Below are 21978 nucleotides of genomic sequence, written 5' to 3'. Positions count from 1 at the left end.
GCGGAAGAGGGTGTGTAAAATATGATGGGGATGATGTAAATTTATGGTTGGGGGGATGGGGGGGGGGAGTGGAGGGGGGATGGAGGGGGGATGGAGGGGAGGAGGAAGGGGATGGGGGGAATGGGGAGGAGGGGGGGGGTGGGGAGGGGGAGGGGAGTGTGATCATGATCATGGATAAGCTATTGGTGGGGGAGGGGGGGGTTGGCGGGAAGAGGGTGTGTAAAATATGATGGGGATATTGTAAATATAGGGTTGGGGGGATGGGGGGGGGGGGATGGAGGGAGATAGGGAGGAGGAGGGGATAGGGACAATGAGTACAAGTGGAGAGTAAGAACATGGATAAGGCCACCGATGGAGGGGAGGATGGGGGATGGGCGTGGGGACGGGGAGGGGGATGGGGGCTTTGGCAGCAATTGGTATTTCTAAGGTTGTGGGAGGGACTACGATTATGGACGGGTGTATGGGCATGGATGGGGCGGCAGATGAGACAATAGATGGCGATGCTTGGCCAGCAAAGGAGAGGCTTTGTAGGAGAATAGGGCCGTAGTTGAGTGCGTATGACGGTGGTCGAGCAGGGACTTGGACTCGATGACATTGTTGGCTATGCGGTAGTGGTAGTGGGCCGGTTAGGGTTGGACAGATCATGACGCGGATGTCGAACAAGCAAGCCAACAGCTCACTAGTGTACACCCATCGCAGCAAGCCATGTTCACATGCCAGCCATCGCCCGCATTCATGTGGTATGCCCCCGCTCGTCAATGTCCCCACGTAATGTCTCGCATCGAAGAGCATCAAACGAGCAAGCCCCTAGATGCCCCCCCTCAGACACATACAGAGCCACAGAAGACCCATCCCCTGTCATGGCTATCTGTGCCCACCGTGCCGCTGCTACACATAGCTCTTTGTATCAAGTGTGGAAGGCGGACGATGGCGGTACCCCTGCCGGCCGCCAGCCTCATATCCCCCCTCTCCCACCCACCCAGGGGACATCGGGGCAGAGAGGAGTAGAAGCACGACTTTGTCCATGCTTCTACCCCCTTACGAGTTTGGTTTACAAATGAATGCTTGTGAAGAGTGAGAGTGTGTGGCTGATGATCTGACACTGCATGTCGGCGAGGAAACGAGAATCGGTGATCAGGCGTCCGGCGGCGTCTGAGCTGGGACCGCGGCATCGGCAAGCGCAGCATCGCAGACAGCCTGGATTCCGCCGCAAATCTGGACAAGGGGAAAGAGAGGGATGTCCAGGCGCATGCGAAGGCTGGCCAGGTTGTGCTTGACCTCCTTGTTCTGCTTCATCAACGCCTTAATCTTGTAGTTCAGGCAGCGGCGGCGGCGGCGGACGCTCAGCCGCCAGAGGCCACGGACAAACTTGGTGACGTTGATCTCGTCCCCAGGATCGGCCTTGGGCAAGGCGTACCGAACGAGCAGAGCCGTGTGATCGGTGGTAAAGTAGGCGGTCCACTCGCCAAGGCGGTTCAGCGTTCCAGTCACCTTCGCCAAGTAGGTCCGGAGGCGGATGGTCAACCTGTTCACCGAGAGCATCACGGCGTTCATCTCGTTCTCTTCCTTGACCGTGAGCTTGCCGCGCTCGGAAATGGTGGCATAGGGATTGTTCACGTCCATCGTCGACAGCACACCGAGTCCCAACAACATCTCGAGCTTGAACGGATGGTACCACAGGGAGCCGTGGGTATGCGAGGTCAGCGGGCACAGGAGCTGAAGCAGCTGGTCGAAAGGGAGCACCCTGCCCTTGCCCTTGCTGGAGAGCTCCACCACCTCGAACGGGATAATATCATGCTTATCCGCACAATAGCTAATATGTAGGCAACCGATGACGTTGTCACATGTCAAGGTAGCCGTGGTAAGGATGACAGTGGCACCGGTCCGCTTGCTCGGCCGCTCGAGCTTCTCGTCGATGGGGTGTGATTCGCGCTTGCGCTTGCGGCGGCTCTTGGTCTCGGCCTTTGCCGCGCGGGTGGGCTTAGAGTCAGGGAAAAGGGTCATAGTCTGCCTATAACGCTTGGGATGCGTGCTGTCTATCTTTCCGTTGGCTGTGCGGTCAACGTGGAGATGAGTGTAAGGATGGTAGTGGCAAGCGCGGCCTTGGGAAAGTGCCGCCCTTTTTGGCAATCTCAGCTGTTCCGCCGCAACAGGTCGCCACAGATAGGGAAAACGGCGAAAGGGGCTCCATCTCAAGAAAGAAAACCTAGTATGTGGTACGCAATAGTGCGGACATGGCATTTGGAGTGGTCTCTCATGATGTAAGGCCGTGGACGGACAAGCCGCGCTTGTGTACCCTAAGCAAGCTCCGTGGCGAAGGTGTCGCAATCACCGGAAAAAGGCTATCGACACTTTTTTGGGGTGCGGGAGAGCTCCCCCATGCTACCAAAGACACGCCACAGACATGCTAGAGCCGTGAAACGTTGGAAGACAAGACAAACAGCTACGGGTCAACTGTTCACGAAGAGTGGCTGAGCATGCAGGAGTGCAGGCGTGTGCATCGGTAACTTCCGTGTGTGACTCTTGGGGAGCGACTTCTTTGGACGGATTAATGGACGATCAAGCGTGACGTCGAGCCTCGACGCACAATGGCCACGCTCGCACACATCATGGGGAGGAACAGAGTAGGGGGCACGTGCAAGGAGTGCAAGCAACCGCATTATGGCTGACCATGGGGTTACCAGTCTGATGTGGGTGTCTAGTCCGGGAAAACTCGCCCTTTGCGACGTATCTCTCCCAGTGTGCCCTCGCTACACCAGAGGCGATCTACTAGAGCCGAGGGCCACCCTCACACGCCCTACAGCTGATATGTGCACGCATCAGCCAACCATTACCTACTCTGTGTGGCCCTCTGTGTAGGATGGGTGTTCAAGAACCGCCCCTGCCAGAGAGACGTCTGGTCGCCGCCACCTAAGCCTTAAACCGAACCTGAATAGCGGCCACCTACTCGCTTACGTTCGTCTGGGCCGGCGGGTTTACATCAATCGACCCTATGTCCTTGATCGGCTTCAATCTGAGAGTTGGGCGGCGCGCTGAGTGGCCCGCTTCACAGTACGCTTGTTGGGCTTTTGCAGCTTGCGGCCGTAGCGGCCTCGGGCACGTCCCCGGCCCTTGCGCGGAGCGCTGCGGCGGGCGGCGGGATGGTTGCGGGCGGACGGATAGGTGGCGGCGAGGTCGATGATGGGCGTGGCCGGGTACGACGGCGCGGCACGGTCTGCGGGTGGGAGCCAGGTGGCTTGGTATGCGCCGTCGGGATCATAGGTGGCGGCTTGCTTAGCGACGTTGAAGTAGCGATCCGGGCGAGGATCGGCGCCGACGCCAGCGACATACGCCCAGTTGCCGTAGTTGAGAGCAACGTCATGATCGATGAGCTGGGCCTCGAACCAAGCAGCGCCACGGCGCCAGTCGACGCGCATGTTCTTCGTGAGGACCGAGGCCACAATCTGGCGGCCACGGTTGGACATGTAGCCCGTGGCGAGCAGCTCGCGCATGTTGGCGTCGACGAGCGGGATGCCCGTGGTGCCGGCGGCCCAGGCGGCAAAGGCCGCATCTGAGCCATCCCACGCCGCATTGGACACATCGGCGGGCCCGCGGGCGGCAAAGAGCGATCGACCGGCGCGGGCGGCGTAAAAGGTGAAGTAGTCGGCAAAGAGCAGCTCAAAGATGAGCCAGTACGTCGACTTGTTGGCGACGCGCTCGGCCTCGTAGCGGCGAACTTCGGATGCGACCTGGCGTGGGCTGATACAGCCGAGAGCGAGCCAGGGGCTGAGCTTGGACGAGTACTCGCCACCGAGCATGCCATTGCGGGTCTCCTTGTACCGCCGCAGCGCGTCGCCGTCCCACATCCACTCAGCGATTCTTGCCCACGCTCCGCTCTCGCCGCCCGGAAAGCCGTGGACAGCGCGCGAGTCGGCGGGCGGACGCTCGAGGCCAAGATCAGTCAGGCTCGGCAGCTTGCCGGGCTCGACGGCGTCCGGTAGCGGCGGCAACGACGTTGGGCGCGGGATGATCTCCCGCGGGACAGAGTGGGCCCGCTCGAGCGCCTTGCGGAAGGGAGTAAAGGTCGGCGGGAGGTCGGCGAGGGCAAACGGCAGATCGTCGCGATGGTGGAGGGTTCTGCCCCAGAACGACTTGACGGTGACCGCGTCCGGGAGCGCAGCTGCGAGCGCGGCCTCATCGTCGGCTTCCTCACTGCCTACCGCCTGGTGATAGACGACGACATCGGCAGCAAGCTCGTCGACCAGGCCGGCGATGACCTCGGCCGGCAGACCATGGCGGACGACCAGGTCCGAGCCGAGACCACGGAGCGCGGACCTGAGATCGGAGAGCGTGTCGAGGAGGAACCTAGCACGATGGCCGCTTGTCCGCGGCAAGCCCATCCATGACTCTGTGTACGTCCGGGGATGAAAGCAGTAGACAAAGACTGCGGCATCGTAGCACGTGTTGGCCACGTGGTCCATCGTCGCCGAGTCGGCCACCCGCAGATCGTTGCGGAGCCAGCAGACCGCCGTCCGCCCCGCCGTAGCCCTCGCCGCCGCCATACTCAGTCTCCGCACGCTCTGGATGATGCCTCGCCAACACGTCGACCTTTGTCGCGTGGTGGTCGACCAGTGGAGTGTGGTTGATGAGTGCAGCAGGGGGGATGGGCCTGCGGATGACGTGCGGATGCGGCGAACAATGAGTGAGTCACGTCAGCCGCTGAGGGCAGCCGCGATGATGATGGGTGATGGGTGATGGGTGATGGGTGATGGGTGATGGGGATGGGTGTGGTGGTGATGATGGGTATGGGTATGGGTGATGGGTGATGGGTGATGGGCATGGGTACGGGTGATGGGGATGGTGGCAACTACGACCGCCGTAGGACGGCAAGCACGCGGTCATGGCCCATCTCCAGCGCAGTAGTCACAGCATCACCACCACAGGCATCGACATCAACACGGCCATCGTCGATCAAGGCCGTCACAACGCCATCATGCCCGTTCAAGGCGGCCCAACGGAGGGCGACCGAGTCCCGGGCAGCAGGATCCACCCGGGCGTCAGCAAGTAGCAGGCGGACGACGTCAAGATGGCCATCAAAGGCGGCATCGACCAAGGCCTGCTGCTGCCTCGCACCCGGATCGCAACGGCCATCGTCAAGGAGCATGGCCACCACTGCGCTGTGACCGCCGCCAGCCGCATCTACCAGCGCCCACGTCGCCACGGGATCGACCCGGGCGTCCGCCAGGAGCAAGCTGACCACATCGGCGTGACCAGCCTTGGCCGCCTGCCGCAACGCTGCCTGCCCAGCTGCCGCAGGTGATGCCCGCCCATCTGCCAGTAGCATCGCTACCACCTCGGCGTGTCCGTTCCGCGCCGCCACCCGCAGCGCCACGCTCTGCATGGCCTCGGGCGCCGCCCCGTCGGCTCCGAGGAGCTCTTCCACCACTCGGACGGCTCCCCGAGCAGCTGCCAACCGGAGCGCCGCGTTGTTCCGTGCCCCAGCATGGCCTCGTCCCTCGGCAAGCCATGTCCGTACAACCTCTGTCGCACCTGCTGCGCTTGCCGCCACAAGGAAGTCATCGCAGACTCGCTCGTCATCGACTCGCCTGCCGAGCTCGACCGCCAGCTCGGCAGCCCCGACCGCAGCCGCGGCAACGGCAAGCGCCGTCGGTTGCAGCGGGAGAGCCTCGATCCATACCGGCGGATGCAGATGTGGCCAGAGTCGCTTGCGCACGTACATCGAGAGATGCATCTCCTCGCCGCCATCGTCAAGCGCCCGCACAAGATCGGCCCAGCCGCCGTCGTCGTCGTCGCCGCCGCAGTAGCCGTCCCTGTCCTCGCCGATCACGCTCGGATCAAATACGCACACCAGATCAAAGGTCCGTACCCGCCACCTCGACCTATGCCGCCGGTTGAGCGCGAGCCTCGCCCCGCGCCAGAGCCCGAGAGCCACGCAGCGATGAAAGCCTGCCAGCGAAGCCGCCCGCGCCTTGCCGTACTCGTCGCTCAGCAGCGCCGTGGCCAACCGTCGCGAGACACAGGCGAGCGAGATCACATCTGACGGGCCTAGCACCTCCACATCGTATGCCACATGATGCAGGAGCTCAACCGGGAGCGATTCGAGCGATGCTGCCGACATTGAGCGATAATCCGGCCGAGATGAATGTGCCGTGCTCACGCCCCCACCCATGCCCACGCCCACGCTCATGCCCGCGCATGCCCACGCACGCCCACCCACCCCCGCCCATCCCCGCCCACCCCAACAGCACATTGCCCACCATCACCATCACCATCCACCTGTCACCTGTGTTCGTCTCATCGGGTGCATGTGTGTAGTGTCTGGGTTTTGGGCCTCGATAAATTTTTTCTCGCCCTCTGACCACCCCCCACCCGCCACCCCCCACGCGTTGCGGAGACCATGCTCGGAATGACCCACGGGGGGGCATACGGCGAAGCGGTGGTGGCGGCGTAACTCCACTCTCGCATCCTTTGTAAGGGTATGCACAACATGGCTGTCATGGTATACCACATGTGTACACCCCCCCCCCTCCCCCCCCCTCCCCCCCCCCCTTCCAGGGCCAATGTGGTGGCCGTCACCATGGCCCTTGCCCCTCGCCGCCTGCCTGGTCTTGCCCAAGCCTCCTCCCCCCCTTCGCCCGCCGTCCGTCGGCCGGACTGATGCGCCCATCAACCGCCAGCCCACGACTCCCTCCTCCGGGGTGAAAATATTTTTCTCTTTTCCCCCCCCCCCCCACCACCGACACCCCCCATCCCCCCCCCCCCATCCCCCGCTTCCTTCCCCCTTAGCCCTCCGCTATTCTTCCTCTACACTCACTGCTCCCCCTCCCCCCCCTCCTCTGCTCCCCCTCCTCTTCTCTCTTGGTGCGTCTTGGTCGTCAGCTGAGCTTTGTTCGGGAAAAAATTTGGCTCTGTCTTTAGGGACCGGAAAAAAAATAGAAGAGAACAGGGAACATCTTTTTTCCCATCCTTCCGCTCTTCTGGCTTGCGGTCGATGACACAGTGTTCTGGAAAGATGAAGGTCATGGAGGCAAAGTGGATGCTGGTGGTGGTGTTGGTGTATCTGGCGGCGGTGGTGGTGTCGCCGGTTGCGGCAGACGCGCTGTTTGATCGCGAGTACTACTACGTCACCTTTGACAGCATTCGCAAGATCTCGCCGACGTCGCAGGGCGGGACTGAGATGGAGCGGACCCTTGGCCTGGCGTCGGTGCCGAACGGATCGGGCGGCAAGGGTCTCATCTTCCGGCCCGACTCGATCGGGTCGCTCAGCAACGCAACGTGCATCCTTTACAACTCGCTCGCGCTTCGGAACGTTGAGCTGAGCAAGACGTCGGTTGTGCTGGAGCCGCTTGGTGCGTCGTTTTCCGAAGTGACGACGGCAAACTTGGCTATGGATCCGTTTGGTAGTACGGCGTCGCCGCGGGTGTACCTCACCGCCACCCGCGACCTCTTTGCCTTTAGCGTCGACAACCTGGCCATGGCTGGTCGTGAAGTGGTTTTCTCGCGGGGCTCTGCGTTTGGGTCTGCGATTGGCGGTGGCTCTGGCGCGATCCACCACTTTACCAGCGACAACTACTACCGCATCGACCACAGCGGACAGACTTCGACCGAGACGCTTGTCCTCACCGGCGGCAACCCGGCGGTGTACGGTCCGTTTGCCTCGGCCACCTTGGCGACCAACATCGACTGTGCGGTCATGTCTGCCGACGGCAAGACCATTTACGTCTCTGCCCGGGGGTATATCACGGCTCTCCAGCTCGAGTCACAGACGTACGTGGAGGTGGCTGGCAAGCCGGACGAGCCCCCCATCATTGTCGACGGCCTCGGATCGGCGGCTCGGTTTGCCAGGATCAGGACCATGGCACTCGACCACGACAACCACCTCATTGTCAACGATGAGTGTATCGGCGGAAGCGTCTTTCGTCGAGTCAACCTGGCTACCGCCGAGGTGACGACGATCTGGGGAGACGTCGGCGATGCCTGCGAACTGCCGCGGCAATCGTCGACGTTGCAGAGGCAGTCCCAGCCGTGGTCGCGTTCTGCAGCTGGTGGCTATGGCTACATTCCGGATCGCAGCTCGAAGCAGGTAGAGAGCCCGCGGGTGGCGTTGTCGGGACCGGCTCGCCCGCCACCCACGACGTTTGAAGGGGAGACGGTGTATGCGATTCTCTCTGTGGCGCGGCGGCACTCTGACGAGGCAATGTACCCAGCGTACGTGCCTGTTCCGCCGCCTTCGTCGCCGCCGCCACCGCCGCCGGGGCCTCCGGTGGTGGTCCAGGGCTGCGTCAACTCGTGCGTGTACGGACCGGCAGGCGGAGTCGTCACCTTTGTGGGCACCGGCTTCAACGCGACGGTGAACGTGACGGTCAACGGAGTCTCGGTCTACCCGGCAGCAAGCAGCCGTGGCTCAGGGAGCGGCAGCGGGTCGCGGAGCCTGCTGCAGACGGGCGCGACGACAGGCTCGTCGACGCTGACCTTTGATCTCCCTGCCGGGCTTCCCGGCGGGTACCCAACCATTGTGGTGACGACGACGACCAACGCGACGGACGTCTCTGGCGTGGTGTTCATCGATGCGGCGGTGGCGTTCAACTGCACAGCGACCGGCTTGTGGTTCACCGGCACCGAGTGCCGGCCGTGCCCGACGGGCGCGGTCTGTCCTGGTGGCTCGCGGCTCTGGCCGCGGCTCGGGTACTGGTCGTACTCGGAGCTGACCCAGCCCGGGGCGTGCGCCATCCGCGAGGCGTGCTGCGGCGCTCTGGGCGAGATGCCTGAGGAGTGTCCGCTCTCACCGACGGCGCTTGCCGGCGGAGTGCGCAACACGCAGCAGTGTGACACCAGCGCCGGCTACACGGGCGAGTTCTGCGACTCGTGCATCACGCCGGCGTACTTTCGGGACGGCGGAGTCTGCCGGGTGTGCGACAAGGGCGACAAGGGCGAGCTTGCGCTGCTGGTCATCACGGCGCTGATCATGACCGGACTTGTCTTTCTTGGCATTGCCGTCCTCTCTGTGGCCAAGCTCTCTGCGGTCGTCGCAGGCCTCCTTGCCCTCCAGCAGGTGGTCTTTGTCGGGCGGCTGGCGTCGTCGCGGCTCAACTCGCAGACCGGGCGCGATCTCAACGCGCTCTTCCGCTCTCTCTCGTTTGTCCTCTTTGACGTCGAGTTTGTGCAGCCGGCGTGCTACTTCTCGGCCTCGATCGGCTTTGTGCAGGTCTTCTGGGGCACCCTTGCCCTCATTGGCATTGCCATTGTCGCCTTTCTCGTCGCCTCGGGCGTCTACGCCGTCGTCGGCTACCGGGTGCCCTCGCTCAAGTCGCTGTTCAAGAAAAAGTCCAAGGGCGAGGGCGGCGACGAGGCCAACGGCGAGTCGGCGACCTCGAGCCGGACCAGGACGAGCTCGTGCTCGTCGATGACCGATGACTACACGCTGACGTCGACGTCGTGGAGCGAGCAGCAGCAGCAGCAGGCGGGCACGATGACGACAACAACGTCGGGGCTCTCGGGCCGGTCGACGTCGGACCGGTCGGGAGTGTGGTCCGGGCCCGGGAGCGACGGCTCGCTCTCGTTCCGTGGGCATGCGCTCAACTCTGACTCTGGAGCAGACGAGATTGCGGCGTATCTTGTGGCGCACTCGTCGGTCCGTGCGCGGTACCTGCAGCGTGCGCCACTTGCGCTCATCATGCTGCTGACTGCGGTGTACTTTCAGCTGACGCTGCGGTGCGTGCAGGGCGTGTACTGCAAGCAGGTCAACTCGCAGAAGCGTCTTGCGATGGAGCTCTCGACGCTCTGCTACGAGGGCTCGCACAAGTCGACCGTCGTGGTCATCTGGATCCTCATTGTCGTCTACGTCGCCGGCTTCCCGCTCATCACCCTCTTCCTCATGACGCGTGCGCTGCAGCGCGGGGCGCTGGCGGCGCTCAAGGCAGGACCCTTTGCCTTTCTCACCCGCGGCCTCCATGTCCGCTACTTCTGGTTCCGGCTCCTGGCGCTGGGCATCAACCTCGTCCTCGTCCTCCAGACCACCCTCTCGGACGAGCCGGCGGTCAAGATCTTTGCCGCCGGCATGTCGTTCCTGGCCAACACGGTGGTGGTCATCTTTGTGTGGCCGTTCAAGGTCGAGGCCAACAACTGGGTCCAGATCGCGGTTGGCCTTGCCGCTGCCATCCAGCTGGTCTTCTTCCTTGACGCCGACGCCCTTGCTGGCGAGACGGCCGAGCAGGAGGCCTACCGCAACGCCCTCGCCATCACCATCGCCGCCGTCCTGCTGCTCGTCCTTGTTTGGCGGGTGTGGCGTAAGCGAGACAGCCTCTTCACCGGCTGCTGCGCAGACCACTCAGACCACGAGTACGAGGCCGACAGCATGTCCGTGGACGAGCGTGCCATTGCCGCCGCCGACTACCGCCGGCCGTCGACAACCTCGTTCGGCTCGTCGGCGACGACCACGGGCTCGACAGCGTCGACCACGGGCTCGACGGCGTCGTCAGACGACGGGTGGAACCATCTGCGGGAGACCATGGCGCTGCGCAAGATCGGCGACTCGGAGTGGGAGGCCGAGATGGAGGCGGAGCGCAAGCGGTACGGCAACGCAGTGCATGTGGTGGAGAAGGCGGCGGCGTCGCTCGCAGGCGTTATCGCTGGCGTGCCCGACGGCGAGTACTCGTACTCGTACGCGCCGACGTCGGCGTCGTCGTCGTCGGCAGCAAGCGATTCCTCACCTCACCCCCACACCCATCGTCACCGCCACCACCACCACCACCACCACCACCATGCCCATGCCCAGAACGCCATCTCCAGCGCGCTCAATGCCGCCGTCGCCCGCAACCGCGGCAATGAGTCGTCCGGCACCTCGGGCGCTGTCTCGGGCAATTCCGGGTAGAAGAGCCGTACCCACGACCTCGGCTCTGCGGGCAGCCTATGGACATACATACGTGCTTGGGAGCGAGGATGGGTAAGCCGGCGATGAGTGCCTGCGAGGTAAAGAGCCGTGCTTTATGGGTGCGGGCGGGAGTGGCTAGCGCGAGGCGTAGCGATGGGCGGCGACGGCGAGCGAGATTCGGCCGGCGGGCGGGTGGGAGCGGCCTTGGGCGGCGTAGTCTGCTGTGGCGAGGAGGGCGAGGCGGGCGGCAATGTCGCGCATGGAGGGACGTGCGGCCGGATCGGGCGCCCACGCTTCCGCCATGATGGCGCGGAGCTCGGGCGAGGCGATGGTGTCCGGGAGGACGGGTGGGGTGCGGCAGTCGGCGACGGCGGCGGCGACGGCGAGGACGTTGTGGCCGGCAAAGGCCTTGCGGCCGGTGAGCATCTCGTAGAGGATCGAGGCAAAGATAAAGACGTCCGCGGGCGCCGAGGAGAGGGACGACGACGCTGAGGAGGTGGGCACATCGCGTGCGGCGGCGGCGAGGGCGGCGGCGGCAGCGGCGGGGGCAAGGAGATCGGGAGCGGCGTAAGCCGGGTGCGGTACGGCGGCGAGGGCGCCGAGCTCTGCGCGGATGGGGCCGAGGCTAAAGTCGACTAGGTGCGCATCGACGGTATCGCCGGTGCGTGAGGCGACGAGGAGGATGTTGGCCGGGTGGAGCATGCCGTGGCCCGAGCCGTCGCCGAGAGCGGCGTGGAGGCGGGCGAGGGCGGTGGCGGTGGCGATGGCGACGGCGCGGACAATCGGCGGGGCGAGGGAGGCCGGGGCAGCGGTGGCGAGGGCGTCGGCGAGGGTGCCTGCCGGATAGCGCGGGTAGACGAGGGCGATGTGCGGCGGGTCGAGGCAGACGGCGAGCGGGCCGATGAGGGCTGGCGAGGCCTCGGCGACGAGGGCGGCGGTGGAGGCGGCAGCGACGATGCGGACAAGGGCCTCGGGCGCGTAGGCCTGGCGGCGGAGAACCTTGACGACCACGGCGATGTCGGCCCGGCCAAAGGGCTGGGCGTAGCGGCCGGGCGTGCTCGCGCCGCACGAGCCGGACCACCCGCGCCCGCGGCCCGAAGCCACCAGCGAGCGGATCAGGCCGCCGGGCACCCGCCACGGCAGCGGACGCAGTGCTGGGAGGCCTGCCACGCCGCCGACGGGGAAGCCGACCGAGAAGCCACCGGCGCTCTTGGCCCTCCCTCCACCGCCGAGGCAGATGCCCGTCGACGACGAGATGAGGCAGTGCGAGACGGCGTCCGACGGCAGCGAGAGATCGTCAGCGGCAGAGCCTGCCGTTGTCTCGGTCCGCGTCGATGCCAGCGGCGAGCCGCCCGGGTTCGCCTCGTTTGCCGCCACCAGCGAGGACGAGGACGAGGACGAGGGCGAGGACGAGGACGATGGCGACGAGGGCGGCGTGCGACGGGCCTGCTGCTCCTCGGCAGCAGACGACGAGGAAGCGGACGACGAGGCGGACGATGATGATGTTGATGACGACGATGACGACGATGACGACGATGACGACGACGACGACGGCGACGAGGAGGAGGAGGTGGACAGGCGGCGAGAGAGGACAGAGAGGTCCAGGCGGAGGTGGGCCCGGGTCGGAGCCGGGCAGAGGGCCGTGGTGGCCGAGCTTGAGCGGGCGATGGGGATGGCGGAGCGGGCGGCGGCGGCGGTGGTGGTGGCGGCGGCGAGCAGGTCCGAGGCGAGGGCGATGGGCTCGGTCAGGGGCGGGAGCTCGGACGACGGGTAGGACGACGAGGGCGTGAAGGACGACGGGCCACCGGCCGGCCCGCCAAAGGCGATGCGGAGAAAGGCACCGGCGGAGGAGGCGGCGAGGTCGGCGCGGGCGGAGACGAGCTCGGGGGCGACGGCCGAGGCTGGAGCGGCCGAGGGCCAGGGCAGGGCGCCTGAGAGGGCGACGTGGACAAAGAGGCCGCGGGCGGCGGCGAGGGCGATGAGCGGGAGCGGCGGGGCGGCGGCGCGCGAGGAGGCGGCGACGACCATCTGCTGCTGGACGAGGTATGCGTGGAGATGGACTGCCGGCTCGGCGGTGTCTGCGCCTGCGGCGTTGACGGCGGCGGTGAGGAGGGCGACAGCCGGGCGGCCAAAGAGGGCGGCCCAGGCGTCGGCGAGGAGGGCGAGGGCGGCGACGTGCGGATCGTAGCCGCGGCGGGCGGTGGTGCGGGCGCGGGCCGGCGGCCTGGGATCGCTGCTGGCGATGAGGACGGAGAGCGGCAGCTGTGCGCCGGTCACCTCGAGCAGCTCGCGGCCTGCGGTGAGGACGGCGACCGGATCGCAGCCGACGAGCGTCACCTGGCCCACCTCCCAGCCGGCGACGGCGAGCTGATACTTGGCGGCGACGGCGGCGACGGTGGCGTGGAAGGCGACGATGACGCCAGCGCCGTCGTGCGGCGAGGCCCGGAGCCAGGCTACGGCGTTGGCCACCGAGACCTGTGCGGCAACAACGGGGCGGCCAGCGCGGCGGCCGGCGAGGCGGGCGTTGGGGGAGGTGCGGGCGGAGACAGCAGCAGCAGCACCACCACCACCACTAGCGACATCGAGGGCGGCGGACGGCGGGAGCGGCGGCGGGGCGCGGGCGGCGAGGGCGCGGGCGGCGGCGGCGGCGGCGGCGACATCGATGCGGGCGACGGGCGCATGAGCCCAGAGGCGGGCGGCGAGGGCGGCGAGGTCGGCCATACCTGTGGCGGCGGCGTCGAGTGAGGGGCGAAGAAGGTCTGCGGCGGTGGCAAGGGCGACAGCTAGCGGGTGAGCGCCGCGATAGGGCTCGGCGCGTGAGCAGAGCTCCCAGAGGGTGATGCCGAGGGCGTAGGCGTCCGAGGCGGCGGTGACGGCGGGGGCGACGACGGCAGCGGTGACGGTGGGATCGGATGGGCAGAGGACGGTCTCAAGCAGCTCGGGCGCGGTCCAGTAGACGGCGCGGGCAAGGACGGGCGGGTGCGGGCCCGGGTCAGTGCCGAGGGCGGCAGTGGCGGTGGCATCGTCGGCGGCCAGCGTCGTCGACGACTTGGCGCTCCAGTCCATCACCGCCGAGAGGCCCGACCAGACGGTCTCCATCAGCGACGACGACTCGACCATGCCGGTCCCCACCGACCGCATCGAGGCCATGGACCGCGAGGTCTTGCCCACGGCGGCGGCCGAGGTGGTGAGCGAGCCCGAGAGGGCCGAGATGGACAAGGCCGGCGCGACCGAGTGCGAGTACGAGGCGACGGGGCGGTGGCGCGAGGGCGAAGGCGAGCGTGATCGTGATCGCGTGTGCGAGCGTGAGTGTGAGGACGGCGGCGGTGAGTGCGGCGAGTGCGACGAGGGCCGCTTCACCAACGCGGCGCGCATGTCGGCGGAGATGGCGGTGACGAGCGAGGCCTGGGCAAAGTCTGTGATGACGGGCGTCCAGTCGGTGCCAAAGTAGACGGCCGAGGAGGAGACGGCGCCATGGATGATGCCGCGGGCGTGGAGGAAGGCCAGGCCACGGGTGATGCCGGCGGCCCAGGCGAGGCGGAGGCTGTGCGGGAGCTTGAGCTGCGGCGAGTGGAGGGCGGCGTAGAGCGAGCCGCCGACCATCCGCGGGACGATGACTGCCGCCGGCGCCGTGAGCACGCCGTACACCGCCGCCACGTGCGGATGGTCGAGCTCGGCGAGCTTGGCCGCCTCGTGCCGAAAGTGGGTCAGCGGGCCGGCGCCGTCGAGCGCCGCGCCTGACGAGGCCGGGATGTGGACGATGGCCACAGCGCTCTCGCGCCAGCGCCCGGCGTAGACCCATCGCTGCGCGTGCCGGCAGATGAGGAGAGGCCCACCGAGCTCGACGTCGCCGAGCGCGATGACCACGTGCTCAGCGCCACCGCTCCGCGCCGAGTGCGCCACTGCCGCCCGCTTCCTCCGCATGCTGCAGTACCAACAGACGGCGGCGGCGGCAGCGATGAGCGCGAGGACCGAGAAGGCGGCCAGCGCGCCGATGGCCGACTTGGACAAGCTGGGAGTCTTGGAGGCCGGTGGTGACAAAGGCGGTGGCGGAGGTGGTGGTGGTGACGGCGTCGAGAGGTGGTCGGGCGGCGAGGTGCGTGGCGGCACGGCGTAGAGATCGGCAACGGCGGCACGCCATGACAGGCAGGCGACGGCGTCTGAGCTCCGCATGACCACGGGCTCGCTGGTGACGAGATCGGCGGCAGGCGAGAGGGCTTGGGAGGCGTCGAGGGTGTCGAGGGCGTCGAGGGCGTCGAGGGCGGCAGCAGGGTGCGGCGCGGCCGGGGCGACGGCCCAACCGATGCGGAGGCCTGTGACCGGGAGCGGGGCGGAGCAGCGGGCGGTACGGCAGCCGAGGGCGGCGAGGGAGAAGGCGGCGGCGGCGGGCGAGGGCGGGCGCGAGGCGAGGCTGGCGCCGCAGCGGATGGCGGCGGGCGCGGATGGTAGGCCGAGCGGCGCACCGGCGTTGAGCTTGATGGCTGCGGCGAGGACGGCGGCGATGCGCGGATCGGACGGTGGGATGCTGCCGGCCAGCAGCTGGCCGTACAGCTCCTCGCCGTGGGTGGCGAGGAGGAGGGCGTCGACGAGGAGTGACGAGTGGGCGTGGGCGGCGGCGGTGGGGTCAGCGCCGTCGATGCTGATGCAGGTGGCGACCGAGGGCGCGGCGGCGGTGCAGAGCGCGGCCAGATCGTCCCATGACGATGGGACGGCGAGGTTGAGAGCGTCGAGGAGGGCGGTGGAGACGAGGCAGGAGTCTGCGAGGGCAAAGGCAGGAACGGCATAGGTTGACAGATTAGACGAAAATGCCCGCGCGGCGTTGACCGGGAGCTCCGCGGAGCGCGCCGATGGCGGCCGAGGCACAGCAGGGAGAGGCCGAGGAGGCAGGGCCAGGGCAGTATGACCTGCAACAACAGCAACGAGATCCGGCTCCGGTAGTGTCTGCTGCAGCGGATGCTGCAAGTGGTAGGCGGCGAGGAGGGGATGAGCGGTGACGATCCATTTGGCTGACAGATTGTCTGGTAAATTGGCAATCATGTCAGCGACAGCGGGTGGCCACCGCGTCGGCTCAAGCGGCAAAGAGTGCAAGTGACGGCGAGTAAGCGAGGGCGAAGAGGCGGCGGCAAAGACGGCGAAAAAGACGACAAAAACCAAGAGGAGCACGGCTGGAGGAGCGCGCATGTGTATGCGCATTATTGACCTGAACATGTCTCAGTTTTTCGCCCCTTTTTCCGCCAGCGCGCCCAGCGTCCTGGCCAACTAGACGGGTGCTGGCTACGAGAGTCCAATGACCGGCGAACGGGTGGTTGGGTTGGCAGGGGGGTGATGGGGGGTGGGGGGTATGTAAAAAATTGTTTCACAACTTCGGCACTACCTGTCAACGTTACACCAGCTGGTCTACCATCTGTGCCGCCCTCGCGTAGCGGTGGCTGCTGTACAGCGCACGTGGCCACATGGACGTCATGAACGTCCTTGGCCGCCGCGAGGAGTTCAAAGTATTGTCCGAAGAGCCAGTGTTGCCGCGACTGCTACGAGTCGCTAACACTCGCGGCCGGCTGAGCGAAGCGAAGCGGCTGACACCTTACATAGCTAAGAGCTTCGATGGCGTCGACAGAGTCGGCTCCGATGGAGTGGGAACACACCCGCCCACCCTTTTGATGACGATGCGCTACGACGACGACGGGCGCCATCTGGGCGCCCTATTCTTACCTTGATCTCGTGTGCCCGCGAGCCATCGAACGGCGCTCACGTACACGCGGTTGACCGTGCTAACTGCGCTGCAACGTTATCAGCTACTCCAAATACGTTGCCCAAAAATTTGTGGGCTTTACCACTTCGTGAGCCGACAATCTATCTGCTGCCGCACGCCGTCTGGATTGCTTCAGACGACGTTGACGGACCAGTACGAAAACGAGCTCGGAGCCTGGAAGACGATGGCTGATGCTGCGGCACCTTTCGTCGGAACGGTGACGAGGCCAAAGGTGCCATCAGTCATCGAGCAGGTAGCGACGACAGCCGCGCTGCTCGCGTCCCAGGCAATGGGGCTGAGGCAGCCCGAGACGGAGCCGGGCAGCGAGCCGACCTGAGTGAGCGAGATCTGGTTTGAAAACGTCGCCTTGTACACTCCACCGTTCGCACCCAAGATGATGGTGCCCGTCGTCGTGTCGGGCGTGGGATGGGGAGGAGGTGCAGCGTGTGGGCGGTGCGGTTGACCAGATGGACACGCGGTTGCATTTGATCGCCGCAGAGCGGTCAGCAGGTTAGCGGAAGGCAAGGTGGTAGGTGGTCTGGCCGGCGGCAAAGGCGGCGAGCCAGGTGAGGAGATGCGGCGAGAGATGGGCGGTGGCGAGCGAGGCAATGGCCGGGCCCGGGCAGAAGCCGGCGATGGCCCAGCCGAGGCCGAAGAGGACCGAGCCGCCAATGAGGCGCGGGTTGAGATCAGAGGAGGTCGGCAGGTCGAGCGGGAGGGCCGGCGAGGTGACGGTGGAGCCGCGGGCGGTGAGGATGGGGAAGGCGACGAGATTAAAGGCGACGGCGCCGCCCATGACGAGGGCGAGGCTGGGATCCCAGCCGCCGGCGACGGCAGAGGGCGAGAGGAAGCCGAGGACCTTGAGCGGGTTGAGCATGCCGGCGAGGCCGAGGCCCGAGGCAAAGAGCATGCCCCATGCGCCCGCCATGAGCTTGTTGGCGAGCGGGGTGGCATCGGCCGGCCAGGCGAGGGCAGCGGCGGCGAGGACGGCGGCGACGGCGGGGGCGAGCGGCGAGGTCGAGGCGACGGCCGAGCCTGCGGCCGGGACGGCGACGGGCGAGGTCCATCCGAGGCCTGCCGTGATGGCGAGGGTGGCGGCGGCGGAGGACATGAAGGAGAGGACGGCGACGAGCGAGCGTGCCGACCAGCGCGGAAGGCCACACACGCCGTGGCCCGAGGTGCAGCCGGAGCCGATCTTGGTGCCGAGGCCGACGAGGAAGCCCGCGGCGGCGTAGGCGGCATTAGCTGTCAGCACGCCCGAGGCGGCGAGAGGAGCGACAGGGAGGGCGCCAGGGACAAGGGCCGGACCAAAGACGGCAGGCGCCAGGACAGCGAGGCCCGATCCGGCAGCAACCATGCCGGAGAGAAAGGCGAGTCGCCAGGTGCGGTTGGAGACATGCGTGTCGGGCGATGCTGACATGTAGGCGATGCCGGATACGCCGAGAATTTTCCCTTGGGTCGCCAGCAACAACGACGACGACGCGCCAATGGCCAAGCCGCCGGCGAGCGAGGCGAGCGGCGTGAAGAGCGGTGAGAGCAACATGTGCGGAATGAGTGGTGTCTTCGAACTGGCTTGAGACTTGCTTGGCTGCTGCAGACGCGTGTGCGTGCGGTGGAGGCGGCGACTGGCGTGTGAGCTGCCGTTGCGAGCGGGGTGGCAGGCCGAGCGGAGAAAAAGTTGACGGCCTTTTACGGAACAAAATGGCGTTTTCCTGTGAGTGGCCATAATGAGGCAATTGAGTGGGGCAATCAGCGGGTGAGATTGCGGTGATGCGGGCAAGGCGCGGTGCGTTTTACAGGGCGGAGCACTACAGCGAGGTCGACGAGGTTGAGGAGGGCGAGGAGGACGAGGAGGCGAGGAGGTAGGGGGCGACGACCGGGCGAGCGCGGCGCTGATCGACGGAGAGGGTGGTGTAGCCGGCGACGGAGCCGACGCACGATGGCGCGCCGCAGGAGCAGGTAAAGGGGTCTGCGAGAAAGGCCTCAGTGGTGTTGTAGTCAAAGGTGACGGCGGCGCCCGGAGCGAGGTCGACGGCGGCCGAGACGTCGACGACGTCGTCGACGACGGCAATGGTGGCCGACGCCGTCGGCGTGCAAGCGTGGTTCATGCACACCCACATCTCGTTTTCGAGATCGAGTGCGTTGACGTGGCCCTCCGGACCGACCTGGAGCGAGAACGTTGATGCGCTGGCCGTCATCCGCTCCGGGGCGAGCGGGATGCGGAAGAGAAGCTCTCCGGCGGGGAGGCCTTGGCCGGCAGGGACGCCATTCCGCGGCGGATGCTCCGCCACAAATTTTTGCCACTCTGTCGTCACCGCCACCCCACGCGTCCTCGTCACGCCCTCTGCCCCGTTGAACGCGTTCATGACGACCCGAAGTGCCGGGTGCGCCCATACGGCGGTCCGTGAGACCGGAAGGGCAAACATGTTGCAAGGTTAAAGAGAGGGACTATCACGGTGTATGTAGCTATATGTCAAATATCAAAATTGTTGATACGTTCGACGCACACTCACTGGCTTGGGGGGACAAGAATGAGAGTCTGTGGATCGTAGCCGAGGGACAGTGCGAGGGAGAGGGTGCGGGCGGGGATGGGGATGGGGATGTGGAAGGAGGGGGATGAGAAGGTGTGGTGGGTGCGGAGGGTGTGGTGGTGGGTGGTCGTGGTGGTGGAGTGTGGCGGGCGGAGTATGTTTGGCCGAGTAGCAGGACGGGCGGGGGGGCTTGCCCATGGGCTTGCCGGACTTGGAACGGGGGCTGGGGGGCTGGGGGGGGTGGGGCTGGTGGGGGGTGGGGGGGTGTGGAGTATATTTTTTTTTGCCTTCCCCTCCCTACATCCCCCCTTACACCGCCGTACACCCCTCCTGCACCATCCTAAACACCTCTACCATATTGCAATTGTTTGCGTGTGTGTCATGGTGTGTGTGTGTGTGTGTGTGTGTGTGTGTGTGTGTGTTGTGTGGTGGTGGTGGTGGGTGGGGTGGGGGGGGGTGGGGGGGGGGTCGTCGTTCGTGTGTGTGTGTGGTGTGTGTGTGTGTGTGTGTGTGTGTGTGTGTGTGTTGTGTGGTGGTGGTGGTGGTGGTGGTGGGGGGGGGGGGGTGGCGCTTTATCCGCCATGCCTGTCAAGCCGATCACAGTGAGGCATTGAGGGCATGGAACTCGAGGTCGTAGCAGGTGTCGGCGGCGGCGGCGGCACGGACGCGGCGCTCAAAGGCGCGCGAGCCACAGGTGACGACTTGGACGGCCCGGCCAGACTCAACCGAGGAGACAAAGTCGCTGATCTCGGCGCTGATTTCGGGCCGGCCGGCGTGGAGGCAGGTGCCAAGGGCCGGCGGGAGAAGGCAGGCCTCGTCAGCGCCCGGACGGGTGACAAAGACCTTGATCTCGATCCAGCCGGCGGCGGCGACTTCGGCGAGAAAGTCGGCAAACTCGGCAACGAGCTCGACATCGCGGACGATCCAGACGAGGAGCGAGCGGAGCTTGGGCGAGGGCAGGAGCGGGGTGTCGGTCTGGAGATGGAGACTCGACGGGGCAGCTGCCGACGTCGGCACGCCGCACGAGAGCGCCGAGCGGAGGACGGTGGAGATGACGCTCATGCCGACGCCGCCGGCGATCCACACCCGCGACATGTTGCCCACACAGAGCGAGCCGGGCAGCTGGCGCGAGCCGAGGCCCGGCGGGATGGAGATGTTGACGACCGGGTGGGACGAGGCGTCGTCGGCGAGCTCGGCAACGGCCGACGACCACGAGCCTGTGCGGGCAATGTAGAGGCAGAGCTGCGAGGCTGCGCGGGCGCGGCCGAGGTAGGGCACGGTGAACGGGTGGCGCTGGAGGCGGGCGACAGCCGGGACGTGGACAAAGGCGGTGGCGCCGAGCGGCGGGGCAGGTGCGTCCATGACGATCTTGACCACCGAGGCGCCGAGCGGCTCAAGGCGGGCAGGGCTGGGCGAGCCCGCCGCCCACCAGGCAGAGAGCCAGAACCAGGCATCGGCAGCTTTGTCGATGGCGTAGAAGACGAGGCCTGGGAGGGCAAAGGCCCAGGCGGACCACGAGTGGACGAGGATGAGGGCGATGAAGACGACGAGCAGCAGGTGCGAAGCGTAGAAGAGGTAGTACTTTGTCCGGCGGACATACGGGGTGGCGAGAAGAGCGATGACCGGGAGGATGCAGAGGCTGATCTTCATGGCATCGACGTTCCACGCGTTGATGGTCCGCCCGTAGTGGGTCGCGCCGTAGTCGGCCATGTTTGCCCGCAGCTTGCCGCTCTGCCGCCAACGGAGAACATAGAGCGTGGCGTGGAGGGCAGCGCCGAGGAGAAAGACCACCCCGCCCGAGCGATGGACCCAGAGGACGCGATCCCAGCTCGCGCCAAAGACCCAGAAGACGACCGAGGAGCGGCCGACCGGGAGGAGGACGAGGCCGAGGACGAGGTCAAGAACCGAGCCGAGAGCGGCGGCCCAGGCCTTGAGCGAGTCCATCTCGTCCTTGACCCTCACCTTTGGCTTGTTGTTTGGGCCCTGGATCGGGCCGACAGTCAAGGCTGTGGCGATCCACCACGCACAGAGTCCGGCGACCGAGAGGACGCCGATAAGCTCACCGAGGCTGAGCCATCTGCCCTTGGACCACAGCATGAGCCTGGGGCGGAGGAGGGCTCTGGCGAGATGACCTGAGACCTCTACGGCCATACCGAGGCAGAGCATGATGACGAGCCAGCCGTAGAAGGCGGTGACTTTGTGTGTGTTTGGATCCGTGCCAATGACATTAGTGGGATTGGACCACGCAGGACCACGGAATGAACCCCCGAATGCGGAACACGGCGGAGTGAAACAATAGCCTCCACCATCCAGTGTAGGATGCTTCTTGGATGTTGGCCGACCATTAGCTTGTGCGACTTGCGGAGAGACAGCCGTTGAGGCCACCAGGTAGCACACCATGACCGCAGCCACGTTGACCAGCATCCACCGCCATTGTGTCTTGGACGTCTGCTCACACATACCGACCACAAGTACTCTCACTCACCCACACACTCACTCTATCTCTATATATGTGTATGCCTGTGTCTCGTAAGATGTGGTCCCTTGCCTGTACCCCCTCGACCCGTTGCTGTGCTACAGTGCGGTGTGGGTGTGACTCATCTTGGGATCCCCCCCTGAGTCCTTCCTCCCTTTAAGCCAATTAGTCTGGTCGGCTCATGTCGCGTTGGCTATATTTTGGCCCTCAGCGCACATGTGACTTAGCGGAGGTGGCCGGGAAGGGGGAAGAGGGGGAGGGGGGGGGGAGAGGAGGAGGGCATGGTAGGGGGAGGGGGAGGAAGGAGGGGGTAGGGGTAGGTGGTGAGTGGTGTGTGGTGGGGGTATAGGTA

The 21978-nt window shown here is 65.9% G+C and overlaps 8 protein-coding genes across 8 annotated transcripts in view; 1 reads left to right on the top strand and 7 right to left on the bottom strand.

Moving 5' to 3' along the window:
- Positions 1-1134: 1134 nt before the first annotated feature.
- Positions 1135-2004, bottom strand: AMSG_11271 (uncharacterized protein; the record flags this gene model as incomplete). The annotated part of the gene is made up of 2 exons (XM_013897353.1): positions 1135-1767; positions 1837-2004. The coding sequence occupies 2 exons, from the start codon at positions 2002-2004 to the stop codon at positions 1135-1137; spliced, it is 801 nt and encodes a 266-aa protein (XP_013752807.1).
- Positions 2005-3008: 1004 nt separating this feature from the next.
- Positions 3009-4541, bottom strand: AMSG_11270 (cryptochrome DASH; the record flags this gene model as incomplete). The annotated part of the gene is made up of 1 exon (XM_013897352.1): positions 3009-4541. The coding sequence occupies one exon, from the start codon at positions 4539-4541 to the stop codon at positions 3009-3011; it is 1533 nt and encodes a 510-aa protein (XP_013752806.1).
- Positions 4542-6878: 2337 nt separating this feature from the next.
- Positions 6879-10986, top strand: AMSG_11268 (uncharacterized protein). Its single transcript, XM_013897351.1, has one exon. It carries the CDS (start codon positions 6992-6994, stop codon positions 10868-10870), a length of 3879 nt encoding a protein of 1292 aa, XP_013752805.1. The 5' UTR covers positions 6879-6991; the 3' UTR covers positions 10871-10986.
- Positions 10987-11005: 19 nt separating this feature from the next.
- AMSG_11267 (TKL protein kinase) lies at positions 11006-15907 on the bottom strand (the record flags this gene model as incomplete). The annotated part of the gene is made up of 2 exons (XM_013897350.1): positions 11006-15700; positions 15791-15907. The coding sequence occupies 2 exons, from the start codon at positions 15905-15907 to the stop codon at positions 11006-11008; spliced, it is 4812 nt and encodes a 1603-aa protein (XP_013752804.1).
- Positions 15908-16751: 844 nt separating this feature from the next.
- On the bottom strand, positions 16752-17104 carry AMSG_11266 (uncharacterized protein; the record flags this gene model as incomplete). The annotated part of the gene is made up of 2 exons (XM_013897349.1): positions 16752-16993; positions 17095-17104. The coding sequence occupies 2 exons, from the start codon at positions 17102-17104 to the stop codon at positions 16752-16754; spliced, it is 252 nt and encodes an 83-aa protein (XP_013752803.1).
- A 26-nt stretch (positions 17105-17130) lies between these two features.
- On the bottom strand, positions 17131-18162 carry AMSG_11265 (uncharacterized protein; the record flags this gene model as incomplete). The annotated part of the gene is made up of 1 exon (XM_013897348.1): positions 17131-18162. One exon carries the CDS (start codon positions 18160-18162, stop codon positions 17131-17133), a length of 1032 nt encoding a protein of 343 aa, XP_013752802.1.
- Positions 18163-18365: 203 nt separating this feature from the next.
- AMSG_11264 (uncharacterized protein) lies at positions 18366-19286 on the bottom strand. The gene has a single exon (XM_013897347.1). The coding sequence runs from the start codon at positions 19043-19045 to the stop codon at positions 18428-18430; it is 618 nt and encodes a 205-aa protein (XP_013752801.1). The 5' UTR covers positions 19046-19286; the 3' UTR covers positions 18366-18427.
- Positions 19287-19706: 420 nt separating this feature from the next.
- AMSG_12433 (uncharacterized protein) overlaps positions 19707-21978 on the bottom strand; it is a gene marked incomplete at its 5' end in the record, with an annotated part of 6275 nt that continues 4003 nt past the window's right edge. The window contains one exon of the mRNA XM_013897369.1: positions 19707-21267. Coding sequence (XP_013752823.1) covers positions 19748-21267 — 1520 coding nt within the window. The 3' untranslated portion in view covers positions 19707-19747. The remainder of the gene's footprint in view (positions 21268-21978) is intronic.

Source organism: Thecamonas trahens (genome assembly GCF_000142905.1).
Source record: "Thecamonas trahens ATCC 50062 unplaced genomic scaffold supercont1.74, whole genome shotgun sequence".
Taxonomy (NCBI): Eukaryota; order Apusomonadida; family Apusomonadidae; genus Thecamonas; species Thecamonas trahens.
Note: the sequence above shows the minus strand (reverse complement) of the source record. Positions and strands in the feature narration are given on the sequence as shown.

Coding starts and splice junctions, on each gene's coding strand:
- AMSG_11268 (XM_013897351.1), top strand. CDS start 6,992: ATGACACAGTGTTCTGGAAAGATGAAGGTCATGGAGGCAAAGTGGATG.
- AMSG_11264 (XM_013897347.1), bottom strand. CDS start 19,045: ATGTTTGCCCTTCCGGTCTCACGGACCGCCGTATGGGCGCACCCGGCA.